Here is an 18,650-nt window from a genome sequence, read left to right as displayed (position 1 = left end):
ATTCCCAAACACTTTAACAGTCTTCCCAACTTGTCCTGCCAACTTTTTTGTAATTTTTTGCCCTAAAGTATACATCTTTTATTTCGTTAAATTATTAGGACCTACCTTGCAATGACTTTGTGCCATAGCCAATTTTAATAAACACCCAGTGTTATCACTGTTGGAAGATCATACTTGCTGGAAATCCACTATCTGTTTATAATGGTTTTGATGGAGCGCATTGTTGTGAAAAAGGGGGTATTATTACCCGATAGTGCGTAAGAGTGTTGGAGAATTACTTTCTACTTTATAAGTTGTGTTTTGATGAAACGGGGAAGAAGTTGGATAATCAAGGATAGGTTTTGAAAATCTGCACCAGTGTGTTTACAGTTTGAATAAATTTTGGAAAAATCAGCAACTTGAAATATGCTTTGTAGTCATTCTACCATACCAACAAAACCTCAATTGTTGGACTTTCTTTTGTATAGATTGGTCTTATGTAATTGATTTTTCAAATCCTCAGAGTAGTGTGGATAGAAAGCTAGATTAGGTTTAGGAAATGTTTTTTCTGATTGCTGAAAGGAACTGGTCTGACATCTTGAAAACAACACTTGTCAATTTCCGGTTCGGTTCTTAGCTTGGGGTCTTGTAAATTGTAGATGTGCTGAGGCTCCAAGTACTATTTTTAAAAAAACTACTCAACCACTGCAAACATGGGTATGACCAAATGGCCATCATTCCATGATTTCTTGTATATTACTTGGCATTTAAGATCAGTTAATGGAAGAGAAAGCAAACTCTACACATTTCCAATATTAATTGTGCCAACAAAACTCAAGAGGGTCAGTGATGGTGGAAAACAGGCAATAGGAAATCTGCGGCCTGTTTTATACCCTGCCTGTTCCTTTTTCCATTTAAGACAATAGAAAAGAAAGTTGGATGGGTTATAAAGTGGACTGCTGATTCACTTTGATAAAAGCAAAATACTGCGGATGCTGGAAACCTAGAACAAAAACAAAAGTACCTGGAAAAACTCAGCAGGTCTGACAGCATCTGCGGAGAGGGATACAGTTGACGTTTCGAATCCGTATGACCCTTCATCAGACCCTTCCATATCTCATCATACGGACTCGAAACGTCAACTGTATCCCTCTCTGCAGATGCTGTCAGACCTGCTGAGTTTTTCCAGGTATTTTTGTTTTTGTTCTAGATTTCCCTTTACCTGTTTTGAGCTACTACCGATAACCAATTTATCACCAAGATGTTTGCATTGTACTTGCTGTGAGATCCAGATTCTAAACCACCTCCTGGTGTGCATATTTTTTTAATGGTATTTTTAAGTAAAACTACTTACTATAAATTTCTCCCTGTGGTTCAAGGACAAAAGTTAAATATAATCTCTTAATTGCACCACAATGTGTTGCTAAAGTGACCAGCTGCTTATGCCCCTAATTTTTTTTAATGTGAATGAGACATGCCAAAAAGAACATTAAAGAAATGATTGGGGTCTTCTGTGTTAAATATTCTCGGGCAAAATTGAAATCTGCTTCATTTTTTAAAATTCAAGTAAGTTTAATTTTAAAAGATTCCGGATGTTGGTGCTTGTGACACTTTATTAAATGTTAACTGATCTTGCTTAAGAGTTGTGTAGTTAACAGGAATTTATAATTTTGCAATAATCTGGATGTCACAGTTTAACACAAGCTAGCAAGGGGAGGGAAGTAAGGCTGATTTATTTACACAGTAGCTGGAGCATTTAAGTGACATATGACAAGTACTGAATTCATCATTATCTTATGGCAATTTGAGGAGATAATTCCCTTGTTCTGCTGTTAGTTGGACTTGTTTACCAGGTATACATTTTAAAAGTTTTCCAACATTTTCAAAATCATGCGGTTTGTATTTTACAGTGTTCAGACGTTGTCTAGCTTCATACAGAAAATTGTCTCTATATATATATATTATATATATATATATATATATATGTGATGCCAAAATGATCTTTTTTCTGTAAGTGAGAATATATTGAGTTTTGACCTATGCTGCCTGTAGTTGACACTTGATAAATGAATGTGATGGTAATGAAAGGATAGGTGACTGTTGTGAAGGCCAGAGTAATCAATATTTTGTCAGAAGACAGCTGATGCGTCGGATTTGGTATACACAGTATGAGTAACTGTGTTGTGATTAGTGTACAAGGTAAGCAAGCTCTTTTGGTTGATTTGACCTTCAGGCTAAAGAGAACGAAAAAGTGCAGTGAGATTAATCTTGCAGGGTTTCCCTTATTCTGTATGGATCTTAGCCTTCTAACAGCAAATGGAATAATTTTCTTACCATTAGGAGCAGACTTGCCACAGATATTTACTCCTTGTTTAGTTGTGGGACCATGATGCTGACCTTAGCACCTGTAGGTTGTGCCGAATTTGTGCCCATTTATACAGTTGTAGACTTGAAATCTCCTAATACCAACATAGTACCTTTACTTACTGAAAACACTCAGCAGATTAGGCAATATCTGTGGATAGAGAAAGTTATTGTTTTAAGGTGTTCTTTCATCAGAACTGGAAGATGTTGGAGATTAACAGCTTTTTGAAGCAAGTACAGGGCCAGAAAAAAAGAGACAGGAAAGAACAAAGGGGAAGGTCTGTGATCAGACAGAGGGCAGGAGTTATTAAATGACTAAAGGAATGCTGGTGCAATGTAAGAAGAGGTAAATAATGACACAAGGAAAGAAGCAGATGATGGTAACAGAGGAGATTGAAGTCCGTATCATAAGCAGCAAATATAGTGTACTAAGTTAGAAGTACATGTAAATAGCTGTTTCAACTGGAAGAAGTGTTTGGTACCCTAGACAATGGGAAGGAAGGAGGTGAAAGGGCAAGTGTAGCATCTCCTGAACTTGCTTTGAAAGGGGTCAGGTGAAGGGGTACAGATGGAAGTGTGAACCATGGTGTCACAGAGGGAACCGTCCCTTTGCAATGCTGAAAGGGGAAGGAAGGGGAAGATGTGTTTATTGATATTGCATTAGAGTTGGCAGAAATGAACAAGCATATGAACAGTGAAGTTTTCTTTGGTAAAGATTAAAAATGTCTGCTCTACTAGTAAGCATGTTTTTATTTGCCCAAGTTACTCTTAAGTTGACCCTGGTCTCTTCTTTCTCCCCACTCCCAAAAGATAAAATTCCTCATTTGCTTGCATGAATTTCTCTCTCACGCAGTTTCTCAGTCTGCTTAATATTTATCTTATCATGGTTTCAATATTCAGAGGCACAAGCGGCTCACCATGACCTTTTCAAGGGTATTTAGATGTAGGCGATAAATGCTGGCCTTGCCAGCAATGCCCACACCCCATGGCTTATAATGTTGCAAAGAATAGTAGTATGTCTAAGAATTGGAATTGTTTTTGAAACCAACAAAACGCCACCAAAAGTTAATAAAAAGGGGAAAAATAGCATTGAGGATTAATTAGCAGGAATATAAAAACATTGTAAGAGCTTTTACAAGCATATTAAAAGGAGAGTAAAAAAGTAAATTTTGATCCCTTGGAGGCTGAGACAGGAGAAATTATCTTGAGGAAGTGACAGAGACATTGAACAAATATTTTGCGCCTCTCTTCGGAGTAGAAGACACAAATTGCATACCAGAAATGGAAGGTAACCTACGGATATTGCTGGAAAGGTCAACATTTATTGCCCACTCTAAATGCCCTTGTGAATGTCGTGGAGAGCTGCTTGCACCTCTGAATATTGAAACCATGAACCTATTCTAGAAAGGAGGGGGAGAGAAAAGCGGAAACTACAGGCCAGTTAGCATGAAATCAATTGCCAGGAAATGTTGGAATCTATTATTAAGGAAGTCTGATCAGAAAAGTCAACAACGTTTTTACGAATGGGAAATCATGCTTGACAAATTTATTAGAGATTTCTGAGGATGTAACTGGTAGGGTAGATAAAGGGAAACCAGTATATTTAGAGTTCCAAATAACGTGCCACACAAAAGGTTAATGCACAAGATAAGGACTCATGGAGTTGGGTGTAATATATTAGCATGGAGAGAGGATTGGTTAACAGACAGGAAGCAAAGAATGTGGATAAACAAAGCATTTTCAAGTTGGCAGACTGTGACTACTGGAGTACTGCAAGGATCAGTGCTCGGGCCTTGGCTGTTTACAATCTGGTCTAAGTTGAGAGTAATGTATCTAAGTTATTGACGCTACAAGCTAGATGGGAATGTAGGCTGTAAAGATGTCACAAAAAGGCTGCAAAGAGATGTTAGACAGCTTAAGTGAATGGGTAACAAGGTGACAGATGGAATATAATGTGGGAAAGTGTGTGGTTATGCACTTTGGTGGTAAAAATAGAAAAGCAGAATATTTTTATAAGATATGAAGCTTGCAAGTATTAATGTTCTGAGAGACTTGGGTATACGTATAAAGAACACAAAGTTAGCATGCAGATACAGCAAGCAATTAGAAAGGCAAATTGCTTGTTAGCCTTTATTGCAAAGGGATTGGAATGCAAGAATAAAGAAGTCTTGCTGCAATTGTACATGGTTTTGGTGAGACCACACCTGAAGTACTGTGTACAATTTTTGTATCCATAATTTAAGGAAGGATATGCCTGCAATGGAGGCAGTGTAGCAAATGTTCACTAGATTGGTATGAGAGGGTTGTACTACAGTGAGAGGCTGAGTAATTTGGGCCTATACCCTCGTTTAGAAGAATGAGTGGTCATTGAACCATAGAAGATTCTTAAGGGGCTTGACAGGGTAGACACAGGTTGTTTCTCTTGGCTGGGAATCTACAACATGAGAGCACAGTCTCAGGATGAGGGGCCAATCATTTAGGACTGAGAAAAGGAGAAATGTTTTCTTGTGAATACTTCTTTGTTCAATTCTCTACCCCAGAAGGTTGTGGATGCTTTGAGCATATTTAAGGCAAAGTTAGATAGATTTTTGATGTCACAGGCAATCAAGGGAAATGGGGAGCAATTGCAAAGTGGATTGAGGCCAAGGATGGTGGTGCAGGCTCGAAGGAGTTGACCGTACAAGCCCACTCCTCCTAATTCTTATGTTAATGAACAAATAATCAAGTTTCAATTTCAGTTTGCTTGCTTCGGTCCCTTTTTATCTGACTAGAATTTACCCCTCTGAGTATTCATTCGTGTTAGGTTCAGCGTAACCTGATCATGCGCCATTCATAACAATGTCCCCTATGGTATAACTGAGCCAAGGCTCTCCTTGTATACTGCTGCATCGGTGTTGCATACAAATATGGTGAGCCTGGCAAGCTGGTCATGAAGGAAGGACCTTTAGGAACTCGAGTTCTTGGTTGATTCTTTCAAACTAGATTTTACTAAGGTTTTAGAGTCTTAAAGAAAGAGATTTGATTGGTTCCAGTAAAAGCAAAGCAGAGGGAGAACAAACACGATTAAGGGGAAAGAATCTATTAATTGTGTGGAAAAGATGATATATGTTGAAACTGCAACCTGTCAATAATTTTGGTATTTTAATGGCACTTTTTTCTTTTGAAATTTTCCTTTGGTTCATCCCCTCTTAGTGATTTAACTAACTTATGCTGTGGGAAATTGAAGTTAGCCCATTCCTCTTCTAAAATTGTTAAATCCTGGCACAAGGATTGTTCCCCACTGGTGTAGAAGCAGGTCTGTGAAATTTGGTAACTAAATTAGTGTCTCTCCTGTTTGATATTTATCATATCCTGTACTATTGGCCAGTGAGGTTCCCCGCTGATATAGAAGCAGGTCTGTGAAAGTTGGTAACTAAATTAGTCTCTTTCCTGTTTGCTATTTATCATATCCTGTACTATTGGCCAGTGAAGTTCCCGCTGGTGTAGAAGCAGGTCTGTGAAAATTGGTAACTAAATTATTCTCTTTCCTGTTTGCTATTTATCATATCCTGTACTATTGGCCAGTGAGGAAAATATTAGATTTGTGCATATGTATAAAGCTTGGTTTCTGGGCCCATATGAAAACTTTATATCAAAATATTGTACAAATAGGGATTATGTAGCTTAATGCAGTATTTTGGTTTGGGTTTTACATAGGATAATATGGCATTGGAACAGGCCATTTGGCCCCACCCGTCCATGCCAGTTTTTATGCTCCGCTCGAACCTTCTCCCCTCTTTCGATAAGCACCAAGTGGTAGTTTTACAGTGAAGATTCTTCCAGGTGAAAAATTTCTCAAACTTCCAATATTGTAATATACATCATAAGAAATGTTTTGGAGAACAAGCGACAGAAAATCCATGTTCTGAAATCAATCAAAGGAAATTTTATTTCCAACTTTTAAAAGTCCTGCATATCACACCTGTTGCTGCTTGCCTGAGATGTAGCACTGTAATCCTCAGATCATTTTATAACCTGTCAACTGGCACAGCTCACCGTAACGTAAAATTCCAAATTGCCAGTGTTTGAATATTTGAGGAACATATGAAGATAAGATCCAGCTTTTTTTTGTTTGGTGGGGAGAGAGGTGATGGTGGTGGAGATGGTGCACTGTATTTATACCATATCACATGCTGAAAGCGTCAATGTTTGAGTTCCTTGACTGTGACCATGGGTTTTCTTGCAATTTTTGGCTTAAGTGCCTAGCCCAACAGAAATAAGGAAAATTGATCAGGGTCTTGTATGGAAATTATGGTTGAACTATCCCCATAAGGTAAACAAAGGATTGTATTGAAGACAGAGATAAAATCTTGATCATCCATTCTGTTAGAATGCTGGTCTTTTCACACAGGAGGCTTTAGGGGAGAAAGTTGAATTGAATCTAGTATTTTAATGTATCAAGAAACTACTGCCCTTGCATACCTATTTGTTAATTATATATTTAATCTATAAGTTTAAAATTGTGCTGTATTGACCTAGAAGAATTTTGTGTATAAATCAGCATTTAAATTGCTTACCTTAGAATTATAAGTTGTTGATGCATTGCTTTTGTTCTAAATTGCATTCTCCCTGTGGTATTGAATAATTTAGAGGATTAATAATTCAAGATTGTTCCCTGCATCTTTCTGGAATGTAGCAGTGGAGAAAGTGTAGAGAGTTTTTAATGATGCACTTTGAAATAGAAAAAGGATGAGGCTAAATGCTAGTAATCAAATCACTAAATCCCTGAAGTTCTAAATTGTTTTCCTTGATCTCCATGCAATTATCTAATCCCATAGGCTTTTTAAAAAAAATTGGGAGTGTTTCTTGTTTCAATTTTTACTATTGGTACAGTCAGTAACAGCAAAAAAAAATCTTTCCATTTAGGCAGTTGATTTCTTTTTAGTTTTTAAGTCTTTTTTCTAACTGGTATAAATTACATACTGTGTTTAAACAAATTTTGCAATATGAAAGTGCCATTTAAATAGAGCATTTGTTCTGAGAATCAGGTCAAAAGATAAATTACTCTTCTGGTTTTGACATGGCTAATGGTCAAGCAATGCTTCCATTTAGCTTCAATAATATTTAAATTACAACAAAATGCAGAAGCCTTGTGTAATGTTTAACAGGAGAATTTTAATTGCCAAAGATCTCTCTACATTCCATTTAGTTTGGGTACATGACACCAGGTGAGGTACAAAAGTATTGTGAAAATAGTAAAATCCTGATTCTTTATTTTGTAAATCAATTTTACTCATACAATTAGCTACAGCCTTCAGATCAATCACTCCAGTCATAGGAAGAAAGTTTGTATGCAATTCTATACTACTGAATTAACTATGGACATTCTTTGAGCTATGGAGGCTTTTTAATAAGCAGGGTAAAACTCTACAAAGAGCAATGCACTCCAGGGAGTTGGCCTTTTCAGAGTTTCTCTCTAATTGTATAGACCTAGCTTTTTCTCGGAGGGTATCGTGCCATTAGTAGCTCTACTAAAACAGATTGTCATGTGTTCACGGAGAAAGGAACTTCCCCAGAGAAAGCTTTTTGGTTTATGCATGCAGTGCCTTTATTGACCTTAGCATACGTACAGGAATGGATTCAAAGGATAGCTGCAGGCACATCTCAAAAACTTGCAAATTAATACAATTTTTATTATAATCCTGAAGTTGCGTACATTATAAGAAACAACTGGAAAATTCACAAATGTATTTTTATATGTTTTAGTTATTATAATTTTTGAAATTTGTTCTCCACACTCTGCATTTGCACCACAAGTTTAGTGTCTGTGCCAAGCAGTTTTGGCTTCAACATTTGATTCGCACAATGCATAAACTGCTTTCAAATAAGCTAAAACCTATTTAGTTATTTTCAGCAGTTGATGCCAACATAGGAGGTGACCACGAGTAACTCCACTTAGTACTCTCATGTGGTACAGGCAATGAGAAATTGGCAAATGAATGGTAAATTATACTGGGAACCTTTCTTTGATGCAAAATCAAGCCCTCTTCTAAGTCTTGTTTGCTGTTTTACCTGCTGACCTTTACGTTTACAATCTGAACCGATTTTAGAACAAAGCTCCCTTGATGGTTCAGCCATTTAAATGCATAATAAATGCAGCTGAATTGCTGCCAACTTTGTGTCTGACACAAGGGGGAATTGACAAAATATCCACTGTCTGCCCTTCTTCTTATGCTCGCTTACCAAGACAGGTCTAACGCACAGTGCCGCGATCTCCAGCACTGGTAGTCCAAGGAGGCAGATCCCAGATCCACCCCAGTCAGAGCAGGAATCGATCCCTGCGCTGTTGGCACCAATCTGATGCACACTGGCTGTCCAGCCAACTAAGTTAACTGGCACCCCTACAGAGTCCAAGGTGCTGTGACAGTATACGTGGAGCAATTTATAGTAATGATAAAAGCCCAAATTTCTTTCTATTACATGGCTGACCAGGAATCTCTTCCGCTCTTATTGCCTGCCAGTGACATGTGTTGGAAGGATTTACTACTTGATACTCAACCTGTTTGGCCACGTTATGAATGAATCTTCCTTGGCCATCAACTCCTGGAGTAGGACATGAACCTGGAGTTCTGACTCAGAGGCAGGGATGCTACCCACTGCGTCACAAGACCTCCCTGGGCACCCTGGTGTCAATGATATGACCAAGGACCTAGAATTGACCTTCTGCATTGTAGCTGACGTAAAGGACAAAGAACCTTCCAGTTGGCATGATTTGAATTTTCGTCAAGGGAAGTTGGTTTTCATAACTCTGTTTCATAATTGAATAAGCATAAATTTCAGAATTTTTTCTCTACTTGAACTAAGATGAAAATACTACTTCTGTGGCTTGTACTGTAAAATATTGTGGTAACTTACTCTTTATTATACCAGTATATAATTGAATCTTAATGAAACAAAACTCGACAAACCTACCAAAGAATGTGCAGTAAAGGATAGTGAAATTTTTTGGTATATTTATTACATATTTGAAAATTGCATTATGCCTATGCGATGGACATGTCTGTCTGATTTCACCTCAAGATTTTAAACATTCGTTTTTATTCAAATCAACAGATGCTGCCCATAGTTAATTAGATATTTTACCAAGCAGGAGTGTTATACCATGTGGGATGCATGAATCTTACTCGGGCGTATCTTTAAGACCACAAAGTATTACTAATCAAACCCATTAAAAGTTTATTCACAGTTTAATTTTTGTTGAGGAAATTTAACAATTGGATGTGCATTTTGACTTGGAGTTCAAGCACCATGTACTTTATTTTAACTGTTTAATCTTAGTACTCTAATTAAAAACCAAGGACCAAGTGTCTGTTTTGCTCTTATATGCTAAGATTTTTGGAATTACAGGATACAGACATTGTGACTTGTATTTATCAAGTATTTTGCGAGGAATGGGGGAAGATATGTGCTTTTCAATTTTTGGAATTGAGAGGTTAACAGGGCAACTAGGACCTTGGCGAATGATGGTACTAATAGTCTATCTCAACTAATGAAATCATTTGAATGATTAGGAAAGTGGCAGCACAGACACAGGTTGGCACTGAATCACATGCAGTAAAGTGTATAGTTCTAAACTCTTTTACTTTAGCCTATGGAATTTAACACACAAACATGTGAATAGGCAGCCTCCTGCCCAGGGTTCAGATTGGCAATTACAGATACCTCCTGTTTAGAGCATCTTCCAATCATGCATTCCCGTTTTAAGCGGCTTTGTAAGTGGGAAACTTCCCGAATACCGCTGCTGCCGCGACCTCAATTTTTGATTTAGCGCAGTTGATAAGTTAAGCAGCGAGCCAAAATTTAGTTTGTTTCAAAGCTTTCAGAGCAACCTGAATTTTTGTAAAATACTGTACAGTGCACAGTGAGCTGTTGGTCCCCCAGCAGCTGAGCTGGGCCGCATAGCCTTCACCCTCCATCAACCATGCCAATCTCCCGCTCGCTCAGCCGGGTTACCACCTCAAGGTTATTTCCCCCGCCGGACAGAATCTCAGCCTGGTGGGCAGCCACGCTCTCAAAGTGGTTGTGGGTGGCGATGGCGAGGAGCGGCCGGGAGCTGGTCAGGCGGGGCTGGTTCAGGTGCTTGAGGTTGCACAGGGCTAGGCCTAGGCCTGTGTCCAGCACCAGATCACAGTGCAAGCCCCGCAGCAGCCAAATGCTACTCCAGTTCCCAGATCAGATATAGATAGTCCCGTCAGCTGCTGTTGCCAAAATCACTTGTGCTCTTGGAAGAATGTTCCTGCCCTTTTGACTAATATTTTATGGCCGGTTCCTTTGTGCTGTGTTGGTTCAGATGTCATTCGGGTTTTTTCAGGTCACGTTTGCTATGTCCGGTGCGGTTGCAAAGAACCAACAGACAGTGTTTCGGTAGGAACGTAAACCATTTTCCTTTGGCACGCCGTTTTTCTGGAACAGTTTAGGTTGCTATACGAGTGATGGGTGTTGGGGAAGCAACTCGGGAACCAAAGGAAGCTGGATATTTTGTAGCAATGCACAGAATGTATTTCGTGGGGAATCAGCGTTGTGATTGTTGGTTGCATGCCAATTAATGGGCCCACATACTTTGAGGGTGTTCAAGCTGAAATGAATTTCGTATCAACTTAACCCCCCACAACAAGTCACTTTAACAAATCAGTTTATAACTTGTAACCTGATTGTGTGCTCTGTGGCAGGTGCAGAATGATCATCATTTAACTGCTAACCGGTTTCAATTTGGAAAGCCACTAGAAACATAAGTAACTCTATTAGCAGAGTCCTTACATCATTAACTAATGACCCAAATTTTCTGCAGCGAGTGTAATTAGTTTTTTTTTTACAGTGCTTGGCGCCCTTAGAGACATTGACAGTGAGTTCCAGTTTTTGTGATTAAAAACAAAAAACTACTGCGGATGCTGGAAATCCAAAACAAAAACAGAATTACCTGGAAAAACTCAGCAGGTCTGGCAGCATCGGCGGAGAAGAAAAGAGTTGACGTTTCGAGTCCTCATGACCCTTCAGCAGAACTGAACTGAGTTCTGCTGAAGAGTCATGAGGACTTGAAACATCAACTCTTTTCTTCTCCGCCGATGCTGCCAGACCTGCTGAGTTTTCCCAGGTAATTCTGTTTTTGTTCCAGTTTTTGCGAGGCTGACTGCAGAGGGGCCTAGATCATTCAGCAGTTTGGGGCACTTTGCAATGCACGCTGTAACTCATCCTTGCTACAAATTGCTGATTTTTTTAACCATACTAGTAACAGTTTGCACATTTAACTCGCTGTTATTTGCTAGAACATTCTGGGTGTTTTGTTTACTGGCCTATTGAAAGAGGATTTGGAGATTGCAAGAACCCTAGTTATTGAGAGATTATAGAGTCATAGTCAGAGTCGTAGAGGTCTACAGCACAGAAAAAGGCCCATCGAGTCTGCGCCAGTCAAACAAGAACCCAACTATTCTAATCCCATTTTCCAGCACTAGGCCCAGAGCCTTGTATGCCATGGCATCATAAGTGCACATCCAAATACTTCTTAAATGTTATGAGGGTTTCTGCCTCTACCACCCTTTCAGGCAGTGAGTTCCAGATTCCCACCACCCTCTGGATGAAAAAATTCTTCCTCTCATCCCCTCTAAACCTCTTGTCCCTTACCTTAAATCTATGCCCCCTGATTATTGATCCCTCCACCAAGGGGAAAAGTTCCTTCCTGTCTACCCTATCTATGCCCCTCATAATTTTATATCCTCAATCATATTCCCCCCCCCACTCAATCTCCTCTGCGCCAGGAGAAATAACCCCAATCTATCCAATCTCTCCTCGTAACTAAAACTCTCCAGCCCAGGCAACATCCTGGTAAATCTCCTCTGTACTCTCTCTAGTGCAATCACATCCTTCCTATAATGTGGATTCCAGAACTGCGTGCAATACTCTAGCTGTGGCCTAACCAGCGTTTTATACAGCTCCAGCATAACCTCCCTGCTCTTATGTTCAATGCCTTGGCTAATAAAGGCAAGTATCCCATATTAACCACCTTATCTACCTGTCCCGCTACCTTAAGGGACCGGTGGACATGCACACCAAGGCCCCTCTGATCCTTGGTACTTCCCAGCCAGGGTCCTACCATTCATCATGTACTCCCGTGCCTTGTTTGTCCTGCCCAAGTGCATCACCTCACACTTATCTGGATTAAATTCCATTTGCCACTTATCAGCCCATCTGACCAGCCCATCTGACCAGCCCGTCTATGTCCTCTGTAATCTAAGGCTATCCTCCTCGCTATTTACCACCCCACCAATTTTCGTGTCATCTGCGAACTTACTGATCAACCCTCCTACATTCAAGTCTAAATCGTTTATATATACCGCAAACAGCAAGGGACCCAACACCGATCCCTGTGGAACCCCACTGGACACAGGCATTCAGTCACAAAAACGCCCCTCGACCATCGCCCTTTACTTCCTGCCACTTAGCCAATTCTGGATCCAAATTGCCTTGGATCACATGGGCTCTTAGCTTCGTTATCAGCCTCCCATGCGGGGCCTTATCAAAAGCCTTGCTGAAGTCCAAGTTGGCTACGTCAAATGCATTGCCCTCATCTACACACCTGGTCACCTCTTCGAAAAATTCAATCAAATTGGTCAGATATGACCCCCCCCACCCTTACCTGCCTCTCCAACTGTAGATTAATTCTGTCCCTCAGAATTACCTCCAATAGTTTCCCCACCACGGAGGTTAGACTGACTGGCCTGAAGTTCCTTGGTTTATCCCTCCCTCCCCTTCTTGAATAACGGTACCACATTGACTGCCCTCCAGTCCTCTGGCACCTCTCCTGTGGCCAGAGAGGCATTGAAAATTATTGCCAACACCCCTGATATCCCCTCCCTTGCCTCACTCAACAGCCAGGGATACATTTCATCCGGGTCTGGAGATTTATCTAATTTTAAGCCTGCCAGACCACTTAGAATCTCCTCCCTTTCTATGCTAATTTCTTTAATTATATCACAGTCCTTCTGCCTGAATACCATTCCCACGTTGTCTCTCTCACTTGTGAACGCCTGACACAAAGTATTCATTTAGAACCCTACTTACGTCTTCCGGCTCCACACACAAATTACCGCTATGGTCCTTAATGGGCCCTACTCTTTCCCTGGTTATCCCCTTACTCTTAGTGTACTTATAAAGGAAAATCCAAAGTTATTTTACTTTTACCTGCCAATATTTTTTCATGTCCTCTTTTTGCTCTCCTAATTTCCTTTTTAAGTTTCCCCCCTACACATTCTGTACTCCCCTAGGGCTTCTGCTGTTTTGAGCCCTCGGTATCTGCCATAAGCCTCCCTTTTTCTCTTTATCCAATCCTGTATATCCCTCGACACCCAGGGTTCCCTGGATTTGTTGGTCCCACCCTTTGTCTTTACTGGAATATGTTGGTCTTGTACTCTCGCTATTTCCTTCTTGAATGAGTCTCACTGCTCTGACGCAGATTTACCTAAAAGTAGCTGCTCCCAGTCCACTCTGGCCAAATCATATCTGATCTTATTAAAATCAGCCTTCCCCCAATTTAGAACTCTGATTTCTGACCCATTCTTGTCCTTTTCCATAACAACCCTGAATCTAACAGAGTTTTGATTACTATCTGCAAAATGCTCTCCCAGTGATACCTCTACCACTTGCCTGGCTTCGTTCCCTAAAATTAAGTTCAGGACCGCCCCCTCTCTTGTAGGATCTTCTACATACTGACTTAAAAATCTCTCCTGGATGCATTTTAAGAATTCTGCTCCCTCTAAACCTATCACACTGAGTAACCCAGTTAATGTTGGGGAAGTTGAAATCCCCCACTATTACTACCCTATTATTTTTACACTTCTCTGAAATTTGCCTACATATCTGCTCTTCAATTTCTCTCTGTTTGGGGTACACTCCCAGCAACGTGATTGCTCCTTTTTTGTTTTTCAGTTCTACCCATTTGGCTTCATATTATCTGCAGGTATTTGTTTTGAGAAGCTACCTGAGCCAGCTATATCTGTGCAACACCCCTGGTTTAACCAGGTCAAGCTGTTTTTAGGTGAGAGTGCCGGTGTGTACTTGTTATGGGACTCAGGATCTTGTAATGCAGTGATTTGGTTTCAGAAAGCAGCTAAATTAAGTATAGTATTGCTCATTTATCTGTCATTTTACCTTTGAGCATACTTCTTTCTCCTAACAGCTGGTATAGTTTAACCTGAAATATATGGTCTGTTCTTAGTGTTTTTCCATCTGAGATATTAGGAGTATGATTGGCATATTGTACAATATCCAACTTAATCTACTGGTAAAGGGATAGATTATTATCCCTGAGGCATAATATATTTAGTTTACTCCACATTTGTTCATAGGCATAAACCTGTATATGAAAGCTGCCTTTGTCAGTGAAAATAAAAGTAATGTGTCGGAAAACAGGCTGCATTAAAACACCCATGTCCTATTTACATTTTTTTAGTCAATTTCCAAAACCGAAAGTTGTCCTGGAATTCTGTTACCAATGTGTATGCTAGCTTTCCCCATCAGCCTGGGGAGAAAATCAAGACAGTTTGCAGGAAAGCAGTACTGACTGTAAAAATCTGAATTTCATTCTTGTTTTTGAGACCTCCATCTAAAATTACATTTTCGTTAAGCTGAACTGTCTGAAAATTTTCTGGCAGTTGATTTGCAGACTGGAGGCACGAGTGGATCACTGAGCTTGGAACTTTTTGCATTAGTGCAATGGTGATGCAATTTCTATGAACTTGGGATAATTTCTTTGCTTTCTACATTTATTGGAAATAGTTATATGGTGATTTAGATATGGATTAATATTTGGTTAAAGCCAGCATTATTAGGGGCTTGGTGGGGGAGGTGTCACATTGCACACTCTTGATATAGCATGAAATGAAGGAAGAAAAAAAGCCACATAATCCCTTTATCTCACATGGGCATCCATTTCCTGTAAGAACCCTATCTGACCATTTTTAATTTGCATGTTTGAAAATCATGCTCATTTACTGCAGACAAAAATTGGGAATTAACACAATTCTCATTCTGAATGTACCACAATAGTCAAGCAGTTGATCACCGAGTGGAGCTAATATCTTAGTTCGGAACTCCTTTAGTTCTTAATCCATTGTACAAAACAAAAAAAGTAAAAACAGAAGCCATCTCTTCAACATCAATTCCATTCATTATTTAGAAAAGGTTTTCAAGATGTATGTTATTCTTCTGCGAACTTAAATCTGTTTGAATTGTTTTGTATTTCTTTGGGTTTTCTTCCTATTAAGTAATCTAAAATTTCCGTAATCTTTCTAGTATTCCTTTGAAATCACCTTCATGTTTTGTAATGTGGTGACTACATATGGACATAGCATAATGCCTCACAAATGTGTGGCAGAATGTGCACATCCCTTGAATAGAAGGTATTTTATAGATGCACTTGGATGCCCTAATGTCCAGTCAAGTGCTGCACCATTTTTTTTTTCTTCCGTTTGCAAGGTAAAGGCTATATTAACCCATAGAACATTGAAGAAGAATTGTCTTCCAGGACATGTGGACTGCTGATCACCAATGCACTGCATGTCGTGGTGTATTATTTTATGGATTAATACTTGAAAAGGGTGTCAAATTCTGCTTGGTTGCAAGCAGATGAATCTTTAGATTCCTGTGCTTTCAAAAGTGGCCTTGAAAAGGAAATTGAGTAAATAAAATGTTTAAACTGAATAAATTGGGGGGAGGGACTACATAGTTATTACAATAAAGTAAATTAGATAGAAATCAAATTAAAATGAGGAATAAAGGAATATGTGAAAAGCAAAACTGAAATTTAAATATTTAAAATAAAATGTAAGTTTTAGTTTAAAATAAATTGATAGTAAGAAATCCGCTCCTGACTTTTTGAGTGGCTTTATTACTGATGTGACTCTCACTATGTGAGTAAACAATGACAGGAGCATGGTGGATTTCCTTGCCTGTCAGAAGGTGAAATACTATAATGATATTTGAGTCAAGAACTCCAGTTGCAGCAAAGGTTCGCTGAGTCAGTTGCCAGACTCCTGTTCTCTAAAGTTTGTAAATCTGAGATTTCCCATTAATGGCCATTTGCAGTTCATCTGTTCAGTCAGTATCTTTTTGATTTTAAGCACTTGCTCCAATATCGTGCTTTCTTAGTAATTTAGAAATAGAAAGTTTCCAGATATTATTAATACTTTCATTGAAACCATTCAGATGTATGGTCAACAGCGGTGTACAGATCACTGCTCACAGCTGTCTGGTGAGAGCTATACTGTACCACTTTCACTTTTGGCACTGATCTCTTCTGAGGCACATCGTGGTGTGGTGTCGTAAGCTATTTAGTATGGTTGTAAGTTAATTGCTGAACTTGAACCCAAATAGAAAATGTTACCAGAATTTGGAGCAAATTGGTACTTTTTGTAATTTATAGAATGGCATGAAGAAATTGCACAATGCTGAAACAAAATAATGGAGAGGTTCACAAAGTTGATCAATTGTACAAAAAAAAACTCTTCTATTTTTGCAGGAATTGACTATAAGACCACTACAATCCTGCTGGATGGCAGGCGTGTAAAGCTAGAGCTCTGGTAAGATGATATATTTTATATTTTTTTTTTTGGGTTTGTCATATTAATTATTGTGGCAGTACTTTATGCAGGTTTTTCAGAATATTGATGAGGAAGGGTTCAGTAACATACACAGATTTTGTTTTTTCACAAAGTAGATTTACCCACCTCACCCCAGGCTTTTCATATATTGCCCAGGTCCATTTCTTAAACTATTATACAATGAACAGGAAAACCCATGGCATATGTTTCCTTTAGCTCTGAATCTAATCCTTGCAACTACATATGGTCAGGAGTTGGCAACATACTTGCACTTAAAGACTAATCCATCGAACTTCACACTGTTGCCACTTTAAAGTTGGCTGAATTTGCTAACCAAAGTGTTTAGCATTCGGTGGTTAAGAGACAGTTGCAAGCTAACTTTAATTCATACGTAATATGGCTATAAGATTATTGAACCCAAATATGTAGTTCTCACAAATATGCTTCACTTTGAAAACCTTTAAGCACGTGCTAATAGAAGGGTTGTGCTTTACGTTTAGAATATTCATAATTGTGAAACAGAAGCTTATCCGTTTCAACCAATTTAATGAAGGTTCGCTTTCAGTAAAAACAAAATAGTTTTTTCCTGGACAAATTTAATAATTCTATTCTAATTGTGTGTTGGTGATAAGAACAGCATTTGTCACTTTTCCCTAGTTGCCATGAGAAGGAGGCAATAAAGGAGTTTCTTTGATACAACTGAGTGATTTGTTACGCCATTTTCAGAGAATATTTCAGAGTCAACCACATTGATGTGGATCTGTAGTCACACATAGGCCAGACCGAGAAAGGCACAGCAAGCTTCATTCCCTTACAATTAGTGAATCAAATAGGTTTTTAAGACAATCCAACAGCTTCAGGGCCATTATTGCTAACTTATAGTTGCTGCTTCCCAAATTTTGTAAATTGAATTCCGATTTTCAATTATTATAGTGGAATTTGGACTCTAGTTCTCTGGATTGTCAATTGTGCTTCAGTGGTAGCACTTTATTCTGTGTCCAAAAGTTGCAGATCTACTCCAGGGACTTGGGCACATAACTCAGTGCAGTACTGAGGGAATGCTGCATTGTTGGAGGTGCTGTCTATCGGATGATTAACATTACACTGTTGATGGTGGATGCTATTCGAGAAGAATATGGCTGTTTGCCTGGCAAACCTATGTCAAAAGAACACATTATCCGGTCAAGTTGCTGTTTTGTGACACTTTGCTGTGCTCAAATTAGCTGCCACATCACAGGCTAGGCTAGCATTTATTGCTCATCCCTAATTGCCCTTGTTCAGGTGTTTAAGAGTCAACCATATTTTTGTGGGTCACATAGGCCAGACCAGGTAAGGAGAGTAGATTTCCTCCCCTAAAGGACATTAGTGAACCAGATGGGTTTTTTGCAACAATCAGCAATGGTTTCATGGTCGTCATCAGACTTTTAATTCCAGATTTTTATTGAATTCAAATTTCACTATCTTCCCGTGGTGGGATTCGAGCCCAGGTGCCCAGAGCATTACCCTGGGTCTCTGGAATATTAGTCCAGTGATAATACCACTATGCCATCGCCTCCCTACTTTACAACAATGATTAGACTTTAAAACGTACTTCATTGGCTGTAATGCAGTTTGGGACGTTCTAAGGTCGTGAAAGGTGTGATATAAATGAAAGTTATTTTTCTTCTTCTTCCTATT

At 39.2% G+C, this 18,650-nt stretch overlaps 1 protein-coding gene across 1 annotated transcript in view; it reads left to right on the top strand.

Moving 5' to 3' along the window:
* LOC144690662 (ras-related protein Rab-40C) overlaps window positions 1–18,650 on the top strand; it is an 87,730-nt gene that overhangs the window by 34,375 nt on the left and 34,705 nt on the right. The window contains exon 2 of the mRNA XM_078558386.1: window positions 16,892–16,952. Within this exon, the coding sequence (XP_078414512.1) occupies window positions 16,892–16,952 (61 nt within the window). The remainder of the gene's footprint in view (window positions 1–16,891; window positions 16,953–18,650) is intronic.

The sequence above is a fragment of the Cetorhinus maximus genome, chromosome 15 (genome assembly GCF_964194155.1).
Source record: "Cetorhinus maximus chromosome 15, sCetMax3.hap1.1, whole genome shotgun sequence".
Classification (NCBI taxonomy): domain Eukaryota; kingdom Metazoa; phylum Chordata; class Chondrichthyes; order Lamniformes; family Cetorhinidae; genus Cetorhinus; species Cetorhinus maximus.
The sequence above is the reverse complement of the archived record's forward strand: the minus strand, read 5'-3'. Positions and strand labels throughout refer to the sequence as shown.